This window comes from Apis mellifera, linkage group LG1 (assembly GCF_003254395.2).
Source record: "Apis mellifera strain DH4 linkage group LG1, Amel_HAv3.1, whole genome shotgun sequence".
Lineage (NCBI taxonomy): Eukaryota > Metazoa > Arthropoda > Insecta > Hymenoptera > Apidae > Apis > Apis mellifera.
Window position 1 is genome coordinate 16072521 of NC_037638.1, and position 19263 is coordinate 16091783.

General features: G+C 35.8%; 1 protein-coding gene across 4 annotated transcripts in view; it reads right to left on the minus strand.

Annotated features, from left to right (window-relative positions):
• Positions 1-11148: 11148 nt before the first annotated feature.
• LOC550899 (UPF0769 protein C21orf59 homolog) overlaps positions 11149-19263 on the minus strand; it is an 85371-nt gene continuing 77256 nt past the window's right edge. For 3 of the 4 annotated variants that reach the window (XM_016911477.2, XM_006570858.3, XM_006570857.3), the window contains one exon: positions 11149-16605. In XM_016911477.2, coding sequence (XP_016766966.1) covers positions 16495-16605 — 111 coding nt within the window. In that variant the 3' untranslated portion in view covers positions 11149-16494. The remainder of the gene's footprint in view (positions 16606-19263) is intronic. The other variant, NM_001327956.1, reaches the window with a different exon arrangement.

A 19263-nucleotide genomic window follows, 5' to 3' on the forward strand; every position in this document is an offset into this window, starting at 1 on the left:
GATGATGAAGTGCTAGAAGGGGTAAGATATGGAATATTAAGAGACAACGATTTTTAGGTATCTCTTTCCTTTATCGTAGCAATTTTTATATTAATTATCGAATTCTCTGTCAAAATTCTGACACGTTCCTTTTTTTGTTGAAATATATAAATTATACGTAGCTCACGCGACGCCTAATCGATCAACATTTGCGAGTACACGAATATCAATACGCTCGATGCATCTCACGCGCATTAACGCAGAAAGGATCGGGCAAAATCATGCAGTGACTTCAGCTTGGGGCGTTACGTCGGGGGAAAGAAATTATGGGGCACAATAGGGTAGGGTTCAAAGTGCGTGGAGTATCGGTTTAATGTACGGAAGGTATCAATTATATTATAAATGTACGGTTGTAATTTTCTTCTCCGTACCTTGTTATTTGCATTGTGACAATTCTAATTCTATTATTATACAAATTTGGCATCGTGCGTAGAATCGGTTATAAAATAATCGATCATAAAAAATCACGATTAGCATCAACAAATTAACCACCATCCAAGAACGAGTTATTAATAATAACAATAAATTTTGAATAAATCCTTTTCGAGATTTTTTTAAATATACGCAATTCAAATTTCCTAAAAAAAGAAATGTCTAATATTAAATATCGGAACACAAGCACGGTATTAAACGGAGGAATAAACGTGGTCTAGAAGGTAAAGGAGAATGATCCATGTAGCTAAATGAGAAAGAGCCTTGGACGGGGGGGTTGTGCAAGATCCTGGCCAAGGGTAGGTATAGTTATATACAGTGCGCACAATGGCAACAGCAGAGTGCATTACGGTTAATACACGAAGGACCGTGGTCGTTTAGCCGAGGATCTCGGCAGTTACCGCTTCGCAAAGGATAAATCATCTCGTGATTTCAACCACGCCTACCGTAGGACGACAGAGAAGCGGCTCCCCCAGACCGTAACGTACGGCCTAGACGTTCTCTATACCATCCTCTCTCTTTCCCTCTCTTTCTCCCTCTTCCTGCGTTATAGCGTCCGCTCGATGAAAACACCGCTTCCAAGAGCGGAAAACTAATAATCCCTCGCCGCGGATATCCGTTCTGGAACAGTCACTGGCACGGAACCGAATATATTGATAGCCCGATTGCGGATGTTTTCGACTATCCGGTGAAACGAGCATCGATTATCGAACGAGTTTTAACGGATCTTAATGGGGATAACAGATGAATATCTACGATTGTGACATCATTTTCATCAAGATCCCAAAGGGATAGATGATACGTGAAAATGGATGGAAAATCGAAAGGTGTTTGAGGATCATTTTGTACTTTTATATTTAATACAAAGTGGAGGAATATTTTGCTTCGATGGAGAAGTTAGAATGGATTAATCTGTTCCACTAATAACAGTTGGAAACAAGGGGGAGAGGTCTGCAAATAGAAGGTGACAGACGTCTGATACACAGAGGGCAGAGACCGGTCGAAATTCGTCGCGCTCTCTCGAGCTACGATTTGTCTGCCCAATTTCACGGCCCTATTGGGGAAAATGGGAAAAATCACCCGGCGCTCGAGTAGCAGCGCCGAGTGTGGGAAATAGACCGCGTTAGTTTCACCGTTTATTATTTGCCACTCTTGTTCCGTGTGGGTGTGAGAATTCAGTTTCAGTCCTCTTAATCTTGCTCGGGAAGAAATCTAATCTCGTACGGTGTGTTTTATATTTTATCTACAGTACTTCTAAATTATCTTTTATATCTACGAAAAAAATTCTTTAAAAATTCAATTTCTCCTTTTTCCCAAATTCGATTAATCCGTTAAATTTATACATCGATATTATTGACACCGGATAGAACGATTAATTCTCAATTACCACTGTGCTATTTAAAATTCGAATCAATAATTCCAAATTTGATTCACTTTTTCTTAAATTTTCAATCTCTTCGTGGACTTAAGAGAGAAATACTTTCCCCTATTTTTAATAATCACGCAATATCGATCAAACTTTCAATCAAAAATCTCAATTCTACAAAATCTTTCATTCAAATCCTATAGAAGCATCCCTTTTCTTTCCAAATCCTAATTACAGAAGTATTTTCTATTAAATTATCTCTTTTCTTTAGAACTAAATCAACAAAAGCTCAAAGCTATCAACTATTACAGAAACGTTCCCTACCAAATTATCCTCTTTCTTTTCAAACCCGCATCAATCATAGAAAAATCTCCGATCAAAAATTTCCCCAAAAACGATCTTTCGTTCTCATTCGATCCGCAACCAACCCTTAACCGCTCGACGATCATCCCACCATCCCCCCCTCTTCGAAAACCGCGGCAATCGAGTCACGTCCGCGTACGCAACAAACAACGAACGTGAAATCACGCGAGAGAAGACACGCAAGAGTTCCCCTTTCCCGTTAATCGGTCTCATTACCGCGCCTACTCGTAAACTCGTCCAAGCCACCTTGATCGAATCCGTCGGTGGCAGCCGTTCGAGGCACAAAAAAAAAAAAAAGAAAAGAAAGAAAAGAAAAGCAAAAGAAAAAGAGGGTGAAAAAGGCGAGCATCGCCCGTGCACGCCGCTCGTGCAGCCTGTCTGCCTCCAGGGGGCGAGAGGAGGAGTACGGTGGCCGTGGAGCGAGCGAATGAGACCCGAAGAGGCGAGGAGGTGGGCGAGGGAGGGCCGGGGCATGGAAACGGAGTTTAATGTTCCCCTCCAGTGGGTGACTCGAGGGTGTAATTGCCGTAGTGGGCGGAACGGAGCGGGTATAGCGGCTGATGGGCGTGGTTCGCTGATTACACCGCGTTGATACCGATATCTCGGCTACCGGCGACGAGGCCGCACCCCTCCACGACCCCCTGCTTTTCCGATCCACGCCGATACCCGACCCCCTCGTGCCAAAAGTGGGCATCCATCGACACGGGATCTCGTTCGATTCGAGTCGCCTCGTTTCGATCGGGGCTCTCCTTCTCGATCGTTGTTACTCTGTGCCCGTGTTCTCGATTGGTCCGGTAACCTATCCCTATCTCCACCCGATTAGGTGGTGGTAATTCTCTTACGAGGGAGACGGAAGTCGGCCGCTTATTTTCGGACCGCTGCGAGCGAGTTTGACGGGGTTGATTAACTCGGGGGTGGAGAGAAAGTCGGGTGGAAGGAAGTCGGTTTTGAAGGTGATTGGAAGGGGTTGGTGGGTTGGTTGGAAGGGCGATTCGAGAATGGAACGAATTTTGTGAATCGGGGTTGAGGGGGATTGGGGTGGAGAGAGAGAGAGAATGGGGTGGGTTGAAGAATGATTTTGGCAAGTGGAAATGCATGGTTTCTTTAAAATAAAAAAAAAGAAAAAAATTGTTGGTTTGTTTGGAGATTTATAAAAGTTTAGTGGGGGTAGTTTCATTTATTGGATATTATTAGAAGTGTGCGAAGAAGAAGAAAGAGAAGAAGAAGAGGATAGAATATATTTGGAAATAGGTGTGTTATTTTGAATTATCACTGGAAGAGATTGGTTTATTATTGTAAGAAGAATTTTGAATGGGTATTCATCCGTTAATGGATGGCGTTATAATATTAACTATGTTGTTCGCGACTAAAACGGCGTATCATAATTGAAACAGAGTTTGATTTTTCCAATTTCGTTGATGGATAAAATGAAATTAATTTTTCACGAATAGTTCAATTGATTAAATGGAACATTTTATTTTATTAAGCGATGTTTTAATTATTTAAAGCATTTCCGCTTTTAAATCTGAGTCTAATCTCGCACAATATTCAATATTTTCGATTCTTTTCCCCCGAACTTTTAACCACATATAGCCCCTCGTTCCTTCTTCCAGCGATTTTCGATACGAATTTACGATATCGAGAAAGTCGAAGAATCGAATCAAAGCTCGCAAGGGAACCTCCTCTTTCTGATATCGCGTGGACAATTGCCAGGAGTGCAGAAATTTAAAATTCATTGTCTTCGTTCCTTCCTCAATGCATTCTTATTAAAAATATATATATCATGTATATATTTTTGCGAATTTAATAAGCTTTAAAAAATTTCTTCCTAATTTTCCTAATTAATCTCAGAATTAATGTCACATCCCATAAGGCGAATGAACAATAATATAATTCACAAGAATTGCAATTAATAACACCATTACTTAAACACCATTACCAAAACTTAATTACTATCTCACAACTTCTAAATTCCAATTTATAATTAAATAATTAAAATTAAGACCGAATAAAATAATTCAAAACAATTTTAATTGCAAAGAACGATTTATTATAAGCTTCTAAAACAAAATTAAACCATTTAATGAAAAACTAGTGAAGAATTATCAAAAGACAATTAAACAAATACTCCAATCATAACAAACAATTCTCTCAAATTAACCCATTAAAAATATATAATCTCTTCTCAATCTAATACTCTCCTTTAAAATTTTATCCATCAAATCCGTCCTTTCCACAAATTTCTTTTGAAAATTGTCTCGATACGATCAACAGAGAAGGAAAAATAAATTAGACTATTCTAATATATCCAAAATATTACGCTTCTTCAATTCTCACCGAATGCAAATTCATCCCTTCACGGGATGTTCGTCCCTTTCACGAAGATTTCTCGAAGAAGAAACGCAACAGGATTGCATTCTCGCCTTCGTCCCCTTTCGCGGGGGTCAAGCTGATTGCCCGCGAGCCAGGACGAACGAAATCTGTGCGGGGTGGCGGCGGCGGTGGTGCCATCGGCGATCCACGCCCCGCTGACTGGACTGTTTTTTATTGCCACCGCGCCCGAAAGATCGACCCAGGCCGCAGAACGATTCTCTCCTCCGGGGAACGGGGACACGCGGAAGCAGGGGGAGGAAAGGAAGCGTGCTGGGAAAAAGCGTGCGGGCAGCGAGGGGGGTTCGCTGTGGAAAACCAGAGTCCGGTCCGCAGCTGTAAGCAGGGATAAAGTGGGTGGAGACACCGGCGGCGAGTAAACGCTCGAGTCAGCGCACCGCGTTTGTAAACGTATCCTTCGTGTTGTGTGCGAAGTGCGGGCCACCACGATTTTATATTATTTTCTTTTTTTTTTGGAAGGATTGAAAGGAGAAGAATCGTTGGTGAAAATCGATTCGATTCTCGGGATGTTGGTGACAAGTGGAATTGGAAGCGTGAGATTTTAATCATCGAATCGTCTCGAGGAGAGAGAAATCTGCATCAATAAAAATCTATATTTGAGTTTTTCTTGATGCGTGTATTGGAATTTTAACGAATGGAACGTAGAATTATTGGGGGATGAATAATATCGAGAGTATGGCGAAAGGGTCAAATTTTAGTTAAATTAAGCGTATTTAAAAAATAATTTTTCAAGTGGATTTTTCTTAAATCTACGATATCTTTCTTTGAATGGTTAATAATGAATATACTCGATGACACAGATTACAGAAAACGTTGAGATATTATATCTCCTATCAGAATTGTAATTAAATTTTATATGCTCTATTTCCTCTTATTAATTTTCATTCTTTATGAGATGGAACTTCAAGTCCCTATTCCCATTTCTTCGATTTCTCCGTTCGATTCACTTCGACCGCGATATTCTTTATTATATTTTTCTTCTGAATCAATATTTCGCGGTATATTTAGCGATCATTTTTATAATTCCAGATGTAAAGAACGTTATCGTCGATATAACGCTATAAACCATATATTTTATTACGCTGCTTTGGCCACAATCTCAAATTACATCAAATAAAAATTGATATAGTTGTATCGTTAAAAATAATAACAAAAAATTTGTGTTATACTTTCATAAGAATGAAATCCATAATTTATCACGAGATCCATTTAAAACTCCCAGTATTCTAATTTCATACCTAATAAATTAATTTTAAATAAATTAATCTATTAAAATAGATCCATTCCACCATTTCATGGTATTTTCTTTTTTTTTTTTAAATTTTCTTGTATCTTCTTCAAATTTTCCCGATTTCTTATTATACTTCTCCTTCGAACAAAGTTATATCTCTCCAAAGATCGAGTTAATTTTATTCCAATACCACGAATTCGATATCACGATAAAAAAAGAGAAAGAGAGAGACAAGGAGAAAGAAAGAGAGGACGATAGAAAACAACGAAGAAAAGCAAACTTTCCAAAAACTGTCGAACGTGCCGGAACTTTGGATCTCTTTGGAGATCGTTCAAAGGAGGAGGGGAGGGGAGACGCGATAAAGTATTCAGGAATGGGAACGAGGCGAGAAATCGCGTATTCATTTCACACGCGTACCGCTAGCAAGAAAACAGCGAATCAGATCGATTCGTCGTCGGGGATTTGTTCGTGGTTGATCAGATCGCGGTATCGAGTGGGCGTATCGTTCGTGGGTCAGCCACTCGAGATCTTCTTCGTTCTTGCCGTTTAACGATGAACGGTCCTTTCTGTAAATGAGACTCGATGACCTGGCAGAAATCGGCCGCCCGCCCGATCTCTTCTCGCGTGGAGAAATACGGATAGGAGAGGAGTGCAGTTTGTCGTGGCACTCCTCCACTCCTCCATCAACTTCGATATCGTTCCCTCATCGGTGACTTTCTTTCTGCATAGGCGACACGCGTGACACGATTTCTACGTGGGTGGGAACTGGTGAAAATAAAATTGGGGAAAGGAGAGATTCGCTATATGTAATTTAGTTACAAATTAATTTAATTTTAGGAGCATTTAATTAGACAATCTACTTTCTCAGTTACTCTCAAATAATTTTATTCTAAAACAGGCACGTATCTTTCCTATAAATGTAATTCTTAAAAATTGACGATACTTGTTACACAAATTTACTATTAATTTCAATCGCGCTTCGTTCAAAAATTCTATTTTCCAATTATCGAAAAATATCGCGAATTTCGTTGTTGAAACGATTTGAAACGAAACTCTTGTTCGTAAGAACATATTATATTCGTGTATCCACGGTGGAAAGAAAACGAGTCGAAAGGGCACCGCTTCCTCTTGCGACGATCTATCGTATGGCCGGTTGAAAATTTATCGGCTTGGAAGACAGTGGCTACTGGTATTCCGCTATCCGATCCCGTATTTCGAGAATCGTTTCGTAACCGAAGCCCGATGCTCTTTGCTCGGCAATGCCGCCGCGACGCACGCCGTCTGCATATCAACACGCCCCCGTAGCGCCGTGCCTTCTCTCCTCTCCTCTCGCGGGGCACGTACGTCGCTCATTGTCAGTCTGTTACCTTTTTGTACTTATTTAATACCGTCCTCTGGCATTTTCCACGTAGGGTGAATGCGTGAGGGAGGGGGGAGGAGGAGGAGGGGAGTATCGGACGTGGATCGCGCGAGATCCAACGCGGAGAAATCCGCGTTGTGACGCGTCGATTTTAATTGCGTTTCGCGTAGAAATCGTTTGCTTCCAGGAAATTCGTCTAATGATGGATCGTTGAATGGATCGCGGGCAATCGTACGTCAAATTGTTACAATTTCATTAATTGATCGTGTCATTATAATTTTATAAACAAGCATTTTTTTTAATTCGATCGATACTTGAGAAAGATAGATTATTTAAAAAGTGTAAATAAATAATATTTCTAAATTATTATATCATCAACGCAAATTATATTCGTAATTAGACAGAGGAATAAATTAAATTGGATTACAAAGGAGAGAGACCCGTGAGAATCGACACGCGGCCATAAATTCGTCAATATCCTCCCATTGGATGGTCGTTACAAAGCACATCGTGGATGCTTGAATCGGCGCGCCAAAATTTATGCACAAATTATATCTGGGCTGCGCGAAGATTTCGATTATACAGCTGCGGTCGTCAGGCACGCCGACTCGGTTAAGAGCCAAATAAGGGTGTCAGGAGCTCACGCATTACCGTCTCCTTTATTATTCATATGCGAAAGTGAGGAGCGTGTAATGCTCGCCGATAGCACGAGACGTTTAATTTCGCCGCGTGCACGAAGGGAAATGGACGATCACCGCTGCTACCCTATTGTCAAGCGGGGGAGGGGTGAGCCGTGACCACGCGTGCGTCATTTCACGTGCAATTGTGCAGCGAGCCATTGATACTACAAATGTGCGACTTGCCAAATGCGAAATTTTAAAGTTTCAAATTTATCTTTAAATTCTATTATTTTCTATTATTTTCTGCGTAAATAATTTTGCAAAGTTTATTGTTGTAAATATATATGCGTATATGATAGAGGATATTTTAATCGCAGTTAAATATAAAATGGGAATTGAATTACGCCACTTTAGATATTTATCCTTGTTGACAATGTTTAACCGAGTTATTGGTGAATTTCTCGTGTGGAAGAATTCCGTGGTGCCCGCCACGCTAAGATGGGTGTGACCGCAGACCTCGATCGTATCGCGCGGGTTTGTTTAAATAATCGGACGTTTCAACCTGTGCCAGGTATCTTCGAGTCGGCATCTGACCAACCAATATGTATGATAATTTCGACATGCCTACAGCTCATAATGGATCTTGAATATGTGCGAGTTGAGGGGTACGAATGTAAAAGAATCCAAGGGCATCTATATTGAGGTCCAAAAGTGATCCGAGGGAAAAAGAGGGAAAATTGGAGAGCAAGTTTTGCGTTTATCTTCTTGAAAGATGTACCGTGTGTTAATAATATTGCAATTGAAGCAATAGTAATTGTATTTATAATTGTCATCGTATGTATATAATAATTCATATTGTTTGAAATATGATTATTTATTTTTTTAACAAATTTTAGTAATATTTTCTGGGAGAAGATAGGAAATTGTCATGTTGTGAATCGAATAGCCAGAGCATTGCCCGCCATTTTCATTCGCCACTGAATGATCAATGATGATTAAAAAGTAGTAAATTATTTTTAAATTAATTGTCGATAATAAGGGATTTCTTGTAATGAAATAAATTTAACGAATCATTGTATCAAATCAATGATAATTGAGAAAATTAATAAATTGAAAGTATAATTGAGAATTATAACATTTAAATATTTTATATTTAAAAATATTTATTAGAAATTTATAGGCAACTTTTTAAGCAGTTATCGATATAATAGTGGGAGGAAGTGATCTTGTCCATTGAGTTATGGTTATCAGATGAGTAAGACTTAAAATCACGATAGCAAAAATATAAATAAGTAAATATAATAATAATTGCACGTAAAATCTTTTTAAAATTTTCAAAATGTTGAATTTTTTTTAATATGACAATTTTTGATTGAATTTAATGATTTTGTATTAGAAGAATATATTTAATTAAAATATATTAGTATTTTTTATATTTATCTATTTGGATTATATATTTTCATTAATAAAATTTTTTTGTTCATTTTGTTCATTTATTGTTTTTTTTTGTTCATTTAATTCTAACTATGGAATTTAATATACTTATCAATATTCTATTTATCATTTAAATATTCATTTTTTTCAGATATATAAAAAAAATATATATTTATAAAAAAAAAAAAATTATAGTCCCTTCCTATAAAATAAAATTTTATATTATTATATCAATTAAATTAAAAAAATTATAATGTTATAATCATTATTATTATTTTGAAATTTATAATATATATATATTTATAATATAAATATCAGAAATATGAAAAAATGTTTCAAATAAAAATTATATAATTTCGATAGAAATTTGATATTTATTATAATATTATGTATATATATATATCGTTAAATTGAATAATGTATATTTATATATTATTAAAATTAATAATATATAAATTTAACATATATTATATTTAAAAAAAAAAAAAAAAAAAAAAAAAAAAAAAAAAAAAAACGATGTTTAATTAATTGTTTCTTACCTTTCTTATTCACTCTTTCATGTCGAATATAATAGACAAGGAAAGCACGAATAAATAAAGGACAGAGATAGGTTAAAAATTCGGAAATCAGCGCCATCTTCAGAGCGCAAATGAAACTAGTAGAATAAAGAGAGAAGATAGAAAGAAAAGGACAGAGATAGGATAAAAATTCGGAAATCAGCGCCATCTTCAGTGCCACGAATGAAACTAGTAAAAAAGGAGAAAAGATAGAAAGAAAAGGACAGAGATAGGATAAAAATTCGGAAATCAACGCCATCTTCAGAGTGCCGCAAATGAAACTAACAAAATAAGGAGAGAAGATAGAAAGAAAAGGATAGAGATATATAAGAATTGACTTATGGCGCCATCTCTTAAGTGAATTTAAAAGTTCAATTACTCTTAGTTATTATAATATTCAAGAGATGGCGCTGATATTCAATTCTTACTCTACTTTATCCTACTTTGAGGATAATTTTTTTAAAGATACTGTTTTAAGGATAAAGTAGTGAGAATTAATAACTGGCGCCATCTGTTAAGTGGATTTAAAATTAAATTGCTTTTAGTTATTTTAACACTCAAGAGATGGCGCTGATATTCAATTCCTACTGTACTTTGAGAATAAATTTTTAAAGATATTTTTTAAGGATAAAGTAGTAAGAATTAATGACTGGCGCCATCTCTTAAGCGGATTTAAAATTAAGTTATTTTGAAATATTTTAATACTCAAGAGATGGCACTAGTAGTAAATTCTTAATTTACTTTATTCTTTAAGAAAACTTTCACGAAGTGTGGTCAATCTTCGAGAGATGGCGCTAGAAGTCAATTCTTACCTATCTCTATCCTTTTCTTTCTATCTTCTCTCCTTATTTATATAGTTTCATTTGCGGCACTCTGAAGATGGCGCTGATTTCCGAATTTTTATCCTATCTCTGTCCTTTTCTTTCTATCCTCTCTCCTTTTTTACTAGTTTCATTTGCGGCACTGAAGATGGCGCTGATTTCCGAATTTTTATTTTATCTCTGTCCTTTTCTTTCTATCTTCTCTCCTTATTTTACTAGTTTCATTTGCGCTCTGAAGATGGCGCTGATTTCCGAATTTTTATCCTATCTCTGTCCTTCTCCCACTAATTGTTCTTGTCTATACTCTTTCCAATTTATTAATTAAATGCTAAAATAAATATAATTTATATTTTTTTATGTTTTATACTGTTTTTTTTTTTACCATAAGAAATTCTTTATGATATTATTTAATAATCCAGATAATTGTTGCTACAAATAAAATATTTCCTTTTTTTCTTTTTTTTTTTTTTTTTTTTTTAAGTTATACTTTGGAATGAGGGAAGGATATATCAATCAACAGATAAATATCAAATGTTTGAGTGAAATATGTATGTATATATATCTCGTGAAAAAAGCTTTGACAACATTTTATTGTTAACCGCAGAAAAAGCCATATACACTTTCACACGAAATCGATCATAGTTTTTGTAATAATATCGAAAATTTATAATAATTGAATGTTGTACATAAATATAAAGACGACGATGTTGCACGTTCTCATGTGTGCCAAAACTGTACAAAAATTATCTCGAACATCTTTCGCAACGCTCGTTGAACAACTTATTACTCGGTGATTGTGGCATTTTTATATATCAATCTTTTTTTTATTCATTCTTTTAAATCTCCTATCCTCCCCTTTCTTCTTCTCTCCCTTCAACTTGCTTCCATTCGATTATACATCTCTCCGTATCTCTTTTCTCGCTCTCTCTCTCTCTTTTTTTTCTCTCTCTCTTTTTTTTTTTAGTTAAAACGGCATGCTAATTGCATTCTGAGGTGCGCTTACAAGTTCGCAGAGCTTTTCTTTGACTTTTTTTTTTTATATGAGATGCGATATATTTTAAAATCGATAATCAAATACACGGCCGGAGCGGGTGGAAGGAACGATTTTTGGTGTTTTTTTTTTTTCTTTTTGCGCTTCTATAAATCTATCTATCCTATGTACTTTTTTTTTTCTTTTTTTAGCCGCGACGGTCAAGTGCCATATATATATTTATTTATTTATTTATTTTTTTTTATTATATTTATTTATATAATTTTTTTGTGTTAGTATTTTTTTTAATCGGTACTTCGAACGCAGCACGCACAAATTGGTTTCCCCCTTCCTCTTCTCTTTATATATCGCGAATTATTACTGATTAACAGCAGCGATTATATATTATTTAGACATGGCGTGCTCCATTTTTTTTTTTAAATCTCTATTTTTCTTTCTTTAATGTTTTCTCTTTATTTAATGTTTATATATATATATATGTATTTATATAATATACCTCTTCTCTAGAATTTCTTTGTGATGACGTCGTTAATGCGATAATCGTTTTTCGTTATCGATTTCTCTCCCCATCCTCTTCCATTCGTATATATTGCTCTATCCATTAACGCGAGAGATCAACCCCCCAAATATTATCCGATTTATTTCTTTTCTTTTCTTTTCTTTTCTTTTTTTTTCCATTTCCTCCACTCTTTCTCTCCTCATCATCTCAATTTGTTTCTCTAATATTATTTATTAATTCCCTAAAACCGATTCGTTCGACATTATCGACATGTCAATTATGCATTTACCATGTTAATACTTATTAAATATTCTTTTAATTATTGTAGATCACAGACAACTTGTTCTTAATCCATAAAAACAATTCAATTATTATTTCTTTCCATAGATTATTAGTGTATATATTCGTGTCTATTCTGTGGATACGTATGTTTGTGTATGTGTATGTGTGTACACGTGTGTGTATAGATGTTAATCGATAGGGTGTAACAAATTTTCATGTACAATATGTGTTCATGTACATATGTATTTGTATGTATTCACGTGTTGAACAAATTTTGCAAAAATGACGTCGCGTCGAATGAGAATCACACGTGAGATCATCATCTCATAGATATTTCGATGGTTATGCGGAACACGTTGAAAATTATTTATTCCTAATTACAGATATTTTAAATATTTTTTCGGATCAAGCACCATTAATAATCGTCTCTCGTCTTCTCCTTGGCGAGAAAGAATGTTCTTATATATATATATATTTTTCGCTATATGCTTCGCTATTTCTTTCTTTCTTTCTTTTTCTTTTTTATTTTTTTTTTTTTCGTCCAATTATAAATATCGATCGAAATCATCCGATTTAAAAAATCAGCGATTGTGATTTCGAAGGCGTGGAAAATCAATTTCAATAAGGGAATACGATTGTTTGGTCGATATTCTACTTAACAATAATGCGATATGATTAAGATGATAAGTTGAAAAATAACACGGAATAAGTTACATTTTCTCTCGCGAGAAAATTAATTTAACCGAATAAATTAATTGAAAAAACACTTTCAACAGGCTTATACTCTTACTTATAAGTCTAAGAATATTCTAGATATACGTATAGACTAACAATAAAACAAATCGTTTACACGATTACTTGAAAATGATTGATACTTATTAACCCTCTAAATATTGAAAAATCCTTTAAAAAAATTATTCCACGATATTACATTAAGAAATTCACAGACAATTCACAAAGGAACGAATAGAACTAATCGAAAATCACTACAACAATTAGTACTCGAAGATGCCGAGATTCAAGGGGTGTGTGAAAATATTATATTTTAGCATCAATTTTTGCCATCGATTTCAGGGGTGAAGGTTCGCCTGTCCTGCGCCACTCGTATCGATTCACGCGCAGCAACGAGGCCGCGAAAAAACTACTGTTACTTGTTTCACCATCTGCGCAAGTAACACCCTGTGCTTCCTTTGCGTAATCACAGGGATGAATTTCCCGTTTGAGCTCGCCGCGAGCCGCAAAATCTATATTTTAAAAAAATGTTGCGTGCAGCGTCTGCCTGTGCTATTTGTTGTTCATTTTAACAGAACAGGAATTTAATAACCAGCGGGAACAAAATCTCTTTTCGTTCCTTCCTATCGTGACAAACGTAACCCGATCCACCCCTAAAAGAAAAAAAAAAAAAAAAAAGAAATTGCATTCTTTCCATGGCACAAAGATATATTCGTGATAATAAGCAATATCTCAGGATAGGAGTGATTCGTGTTCTGTGTCGAACTATTGATATCGGGCTTCGATAGGATATTATTTCCTCGCTGAGATTGTTCCATTCATCGATTTGAACATCGATTTGGTGGGAACTTATAAAGGAAAATATTTTGATTCGATCGTATATAGCCTTCTTGAGCGATTTTCTCAAGAAGTTAACCAATAATCCCTTTGTAGAATTTCCAATCCGGACAGAGATATAGAAAAGAATTGTAAATTCTACAAAAATAATCGAAGAATTTTTATACAAATTATTAATCGATAGGATTCTCATCCTTTCTTTAAATTTCCTCTTTTTAAATATACATTCAACATTTTATAACGTAAAAAATATATATATCCAGGTTGTACAATCATCCAATCATCGATCAAAAAAATCCAATCGCTCTAAGAAGCAGCAAGAGTAAAGTTCAGTAGTACAAACTGATAATAGTCCGACAAATCAATAGTACGAATCGACATGTTCAACTCCTATCGATCGCTCAAATTTTCAACGGCTTTCTTTTCGCCATTAATGCTTCTCAAAAGAAATGCAGATTATCTACTGGTTATCGATGTAAGAAAATGTGGGGTGAGTAACACACTTTCCCTCGAAGCGGATAATTTCACGTCGGATATTCTCGAAAAAGAAGCGAAGTGTATTCCCACAGTGAGACGGACGTGTACACGTAACCTGTGTATGTATGTATTTTAATAATGTCTGTGTGTACGTGACAGAGAGAGACAGGTGTATCGATACAGTGTATGTGTGTGTGTGTGTGTGTGTGTGTGTGTGTGGTTCTCGATTCATCTACGATGCACGTGGAGTGGCGTATCTCGGATGCGCGTCATGATCACACACAGCAAGCGGATTAACTTAATAATACTTGTTAACTTGATAACGGGTACTCTTTAATTTTCATTAATTTACTCGTTTTAAGCTTTTTTTTTAGTCCACTCGGGTTTAGTCCACCAATTTCTCGCGCAATTTTTCGGTTTCTCTCCTCTTCAGCGTTCTCCTCGCCCTCCTCTTCACCCCTCGTCAAATCTTGATCAATAATATATATATATATATATATATATGTGTGTATATATTTTTTTTTATTTTTATTTTCTATAATAAATAACCCAACCAGTCAGCCAGAAATTGTGCAAAAAGGATCCAAGTGTGTGTTCGATTCCGGGCACGTGCTTTATCGGAAAAAATGGGCAGGAATTGCTTTCGCTCGATTTCTATCACGGGAGGAGCGGATCGCGTGTGTATGGCCATTACATACATATATCGCTTCTCTTGGCGATCGAATCGACCGGGTTCAACGGTTTCAACCCTTAGGAAACGACTCTCTCGTTCCATCTTGTATTCCACTTCAGGCTTCTTCGACGAGGATAATTATACAAACCGCGCACGGAAGGAAAATTCGCCTGTTACATCGTGGGTATCGAGACACCGTAGAGGGTGCTTCCAAAAGGATCAAAGATACATTTCTTTCTATTAATAACACAAAATTTAACTCGACGAAAAATCAAACAATATTATTCGTTTCCTTCGTTCGTAGAGGGTTATTTCTCAGGAATGTGTATGATTATTTTACAACAATCTCTTGTACAATTCTCCGTACAATCGGAGGGAGAGGAGGATATTGCTGTTTCGAAAACGTTGTTTCTTTTTCCCTCGATCGGATTCAGGGAATTCATCTTTCTCTCTTTGATGGTTGCAGGAAAGTGCGCCCTTTACGATACGACGAGACCCAAAAGAGGCGCGGCAAGAGTATCGGCAACGAATCCAAATGTAATGTTTCCTCGCTGGATCCTCGCCAAGCGGCCGATCGTTCGACCTCGGTTTCCGGCCACGATCGGGAACCGTACTAAAAACACGGGCCGTGCTGACGGATTAATCGATCAGCGGGGCCCGGGGTGGTCGCCGTTTCTCGCGGCCACGGGCGGTTGTCGAGTAGAAAAAAGTCTGTCACAAAATATCGTTATATATCTCTATTGGATAATTAATTAGCGCGTACACGGTGTGGGACAGTATTATGCGATAGCGTTGTGGCATATATTATAATATTAAAACATTCTTTCTCTCTCTCTCTCTCTCTCTCTCTCCCTCTCGCTCGCTCGCTTTCTCTTTATTATTTTCGTGAACGAATCATTATCCTGAATCATCAACGAATCAAAATTGGTTAAATCCGTAAATTTTATACGCTTTTGAGGAGAGAACGCCGATGAATTTTTTTTTTATTCCTATTTTTCTTTCTTTTTTAAAATTCTTTTTTATAATATATATATATTTTTTTTATTTTGTTTTAATTGGACGCAAATCGACGCCCGTTCCTTTCGAAACTCTTATTCTTTGAGCATCGTGCACCACTGGTTCACTCCGTGGTATCCGTGGAAATATCTGAAGCTACGTTTGCGATTTCTTCTTCCTCTTCTTCTTCTTTTTCTTCTTTTTTTCCTATTATTCTTTTAATTCTCGTTCTTTCATTTTTTGGTGAGAGAATATTGGCTCTATTCGCGGTCGATGACTTGAATAAGCTATGTTGAAGAAAAATTATTTTTCTTTTCGTCTCTCTCTCTCTCTCTCTCTCTCTCTCTCTCTCTTTCTCTCTTCTTTTCGAGATCCCGTTCTTTGGGGCACCGCTTAATGCGGTTTCCAGGAGATGTTATTCAGACCTTGAAAGTGACGCTTCAGACTGCCGCCGTCGGCCCAGGGGGAGTCGAGATACTGGTCGTCATCGTCTTGCTCAAGTTTCTGAAACAGGTACATATTTGTATTAGTCAAATATATCGATGATTTTACGTGTATGTGTGCGTAAGTTTATTTATTGAGATTATTATTGAAAAAAAGCGAGACTATTCGAAGCGTTCGACTAAGTATTTCTTTGCGGATAGCAAATTATGATAATAAATAATAATAATTGATTACCTTTAGAAGAATAGAGAGCTATAACACGTAGAAGGTAAATAAATTTAAAGGTTAATTCTATTTTCTCTAATATTTACAAATTTTGTTTCATTTCTACCTTTCGAGGGTGTATTTATCATCCTTTTCAAACGGATTGGAGTGATTAAAAAAAAAAAATCTTGGAAAGAATTTCAAAATTTTATCTTCATGAAACGAATATTTTATATCCTTATAGTTTTATTATCTCGTTTGCATGTCACGAGAATAATTTCATCATCGATTTGAATAACGTGTCTCTCAAAAACTCTTGGAGATCTTTAATGCCTGTAAGAAGAGCTCATCGACGATGAGGATCGAGATATAATCCAAGTTTGCCGATGGTCTTAAACAGTTATGCAGCAAATGAATGCCTCCTCTCGTAATCTCATCTCGAATACTCGTAGGGAAGAGGACCAAGGAAACTCTATATGATCCATAAAAAAAAAAAAAAAAAATTCATTTTCGGAGTAATATCGTTACTCTCTCTATTTTACTCGTCCCATATTGTTCCAAATTTAATACTTCTGTGTCCTAGTTTTTTTTTTTTTTAAATTAAGCAAAGAAACAAAATTCACTGGAAAGCGATTCATGAATATTAGAAGTGTAATTGTTTCGGGACAACAAGCCACGTTCACACACGTGGACAACATCTAATCTATTTTTTAACATGTAACATTTAAAAGCACGATGTAACTTTGTTCATTTTACGTAGGATATAATACCACGATAAATTTCCATTTTTTGAATAACTATAGAAATAGATTGAAATAAAAATCCCATTAGAACTTATATACTTTTCTGAAATATTCTCTTTTCCCCTCCTTCTCTCCAAATTCATAATATTCGCATAATAATTCACTAATCGAATCCTCAATTTTCTCTTCAAAATTTCACCACGACGAATTTACATCGCTCATCTACGTGAAATAAAACGGGTATACATCGAAAGAGAGAGAAAGGATGAAAAATAAAAAAAAAAAAGAAAAAACGGCGCCAAGTTAAAACGATTAACCGTTTCGAAAAGGTGACACACCAGATCCTTTATAATGTTTATCGGGCGCATGCTCTACTTGCTGTTCGCATCGAAACCAGACCAACGCAAAGTGATGCCGTATTATTGATCAAAATGTGTACACACGGCGTTCGACGTTGAAAATCTTCAAAATTGTACGCGGTTATCGATTATCAATTCGCTCGACAACACGTTATTTCCTCTGGTAATGTTACACCCGTGCTCGATACGTCGATCGAACGGAAATTAGAAGGTAGTGGCGGAATCGTCGAATTGGAAGATAACGAGAGGGAGAGAGAGAGAGGAAAAAGAGAGAGAGAGAGAGAGAAAAAGAGGGAGAGGAGAAAATGTTTAAAATAAATGTTTGAAATGGGATAGAGCGTGTAAATGTAAGGAGGTGGTGTACAGGCAAGATGCCAGAGCCGAGGCCACTTTAACGTTCAACGAGGACAACGCTATCGATCGTGTTACGCTAACGAGCAATTTCATATATTAAAACACGTATTTTATTATATCATAGATATTGGAAATGTTCGGATGTTGGACCAGACATCATTTCTTTTATTTTTTATTATTTGAATATTTGCATGTCAGAGAGATCGTTTGATTTTTCTTTTAGAAAGGATGATTGATAAATCGATCGATGATTATGATTCACGTTTCTGAAATTAAGGGATAATAATATATTCACTGTTTTATAGAAATTGGTCAAAGGGATACGCCATATATTCATGATTGCTCGATTCTATTATTTTTAATATCAAGTTGCTTTTATTCGATAAATATTTATAAATATGTAAGCGACTCACTGCGTGATGTAAAATATATTACACAGAATTTGACTAATCTTTAAAATTCATATCTGAATATAAATTTATTTTAATTAAAGAAAAATTATAAATGGCAATATGAGAAATCTGGGATTTCTTCTGATTGAATATTAATTTATTGTAATTTTCAATTACAATATTAATGCAAGGATATATTAATGATGCAATTTATCCTTTGATATCCAGGAGTGGATGACCTGAGTGATACGAGGAATATTTAGTAAGCCGAAGAAAGTAGCAGAGTTTGCTATCGGGCGGACAGAAAAGGGATAAGAGCAGGAGGAGGAGGAAATAGGGTGAGTTGTTGGAATTATAAGCTGGGGGGTAGAGGTGGTTAGGTCAGAATCGATGCCTGCGTCCTTGCTTAGCCTCGCAAGTGACCTCACTCACGCATCTCATGTAGAGGTAGATTCATAGCTAATGATGCTACGTGTTGATTTCATCGTAGATTAATTATTCTTGGTGAGAGAAAAATGAATTCAAGATTATATTTTTTATATATAAAAATTATTCTTCTTAATCTTCTAACACTGACATTATAATGAAATTAGAATTTCAATTAAATAACTTTTTAAACTGTGTTAATTGTTGTTCTCTATTTATATATATATATAAATAGAATGT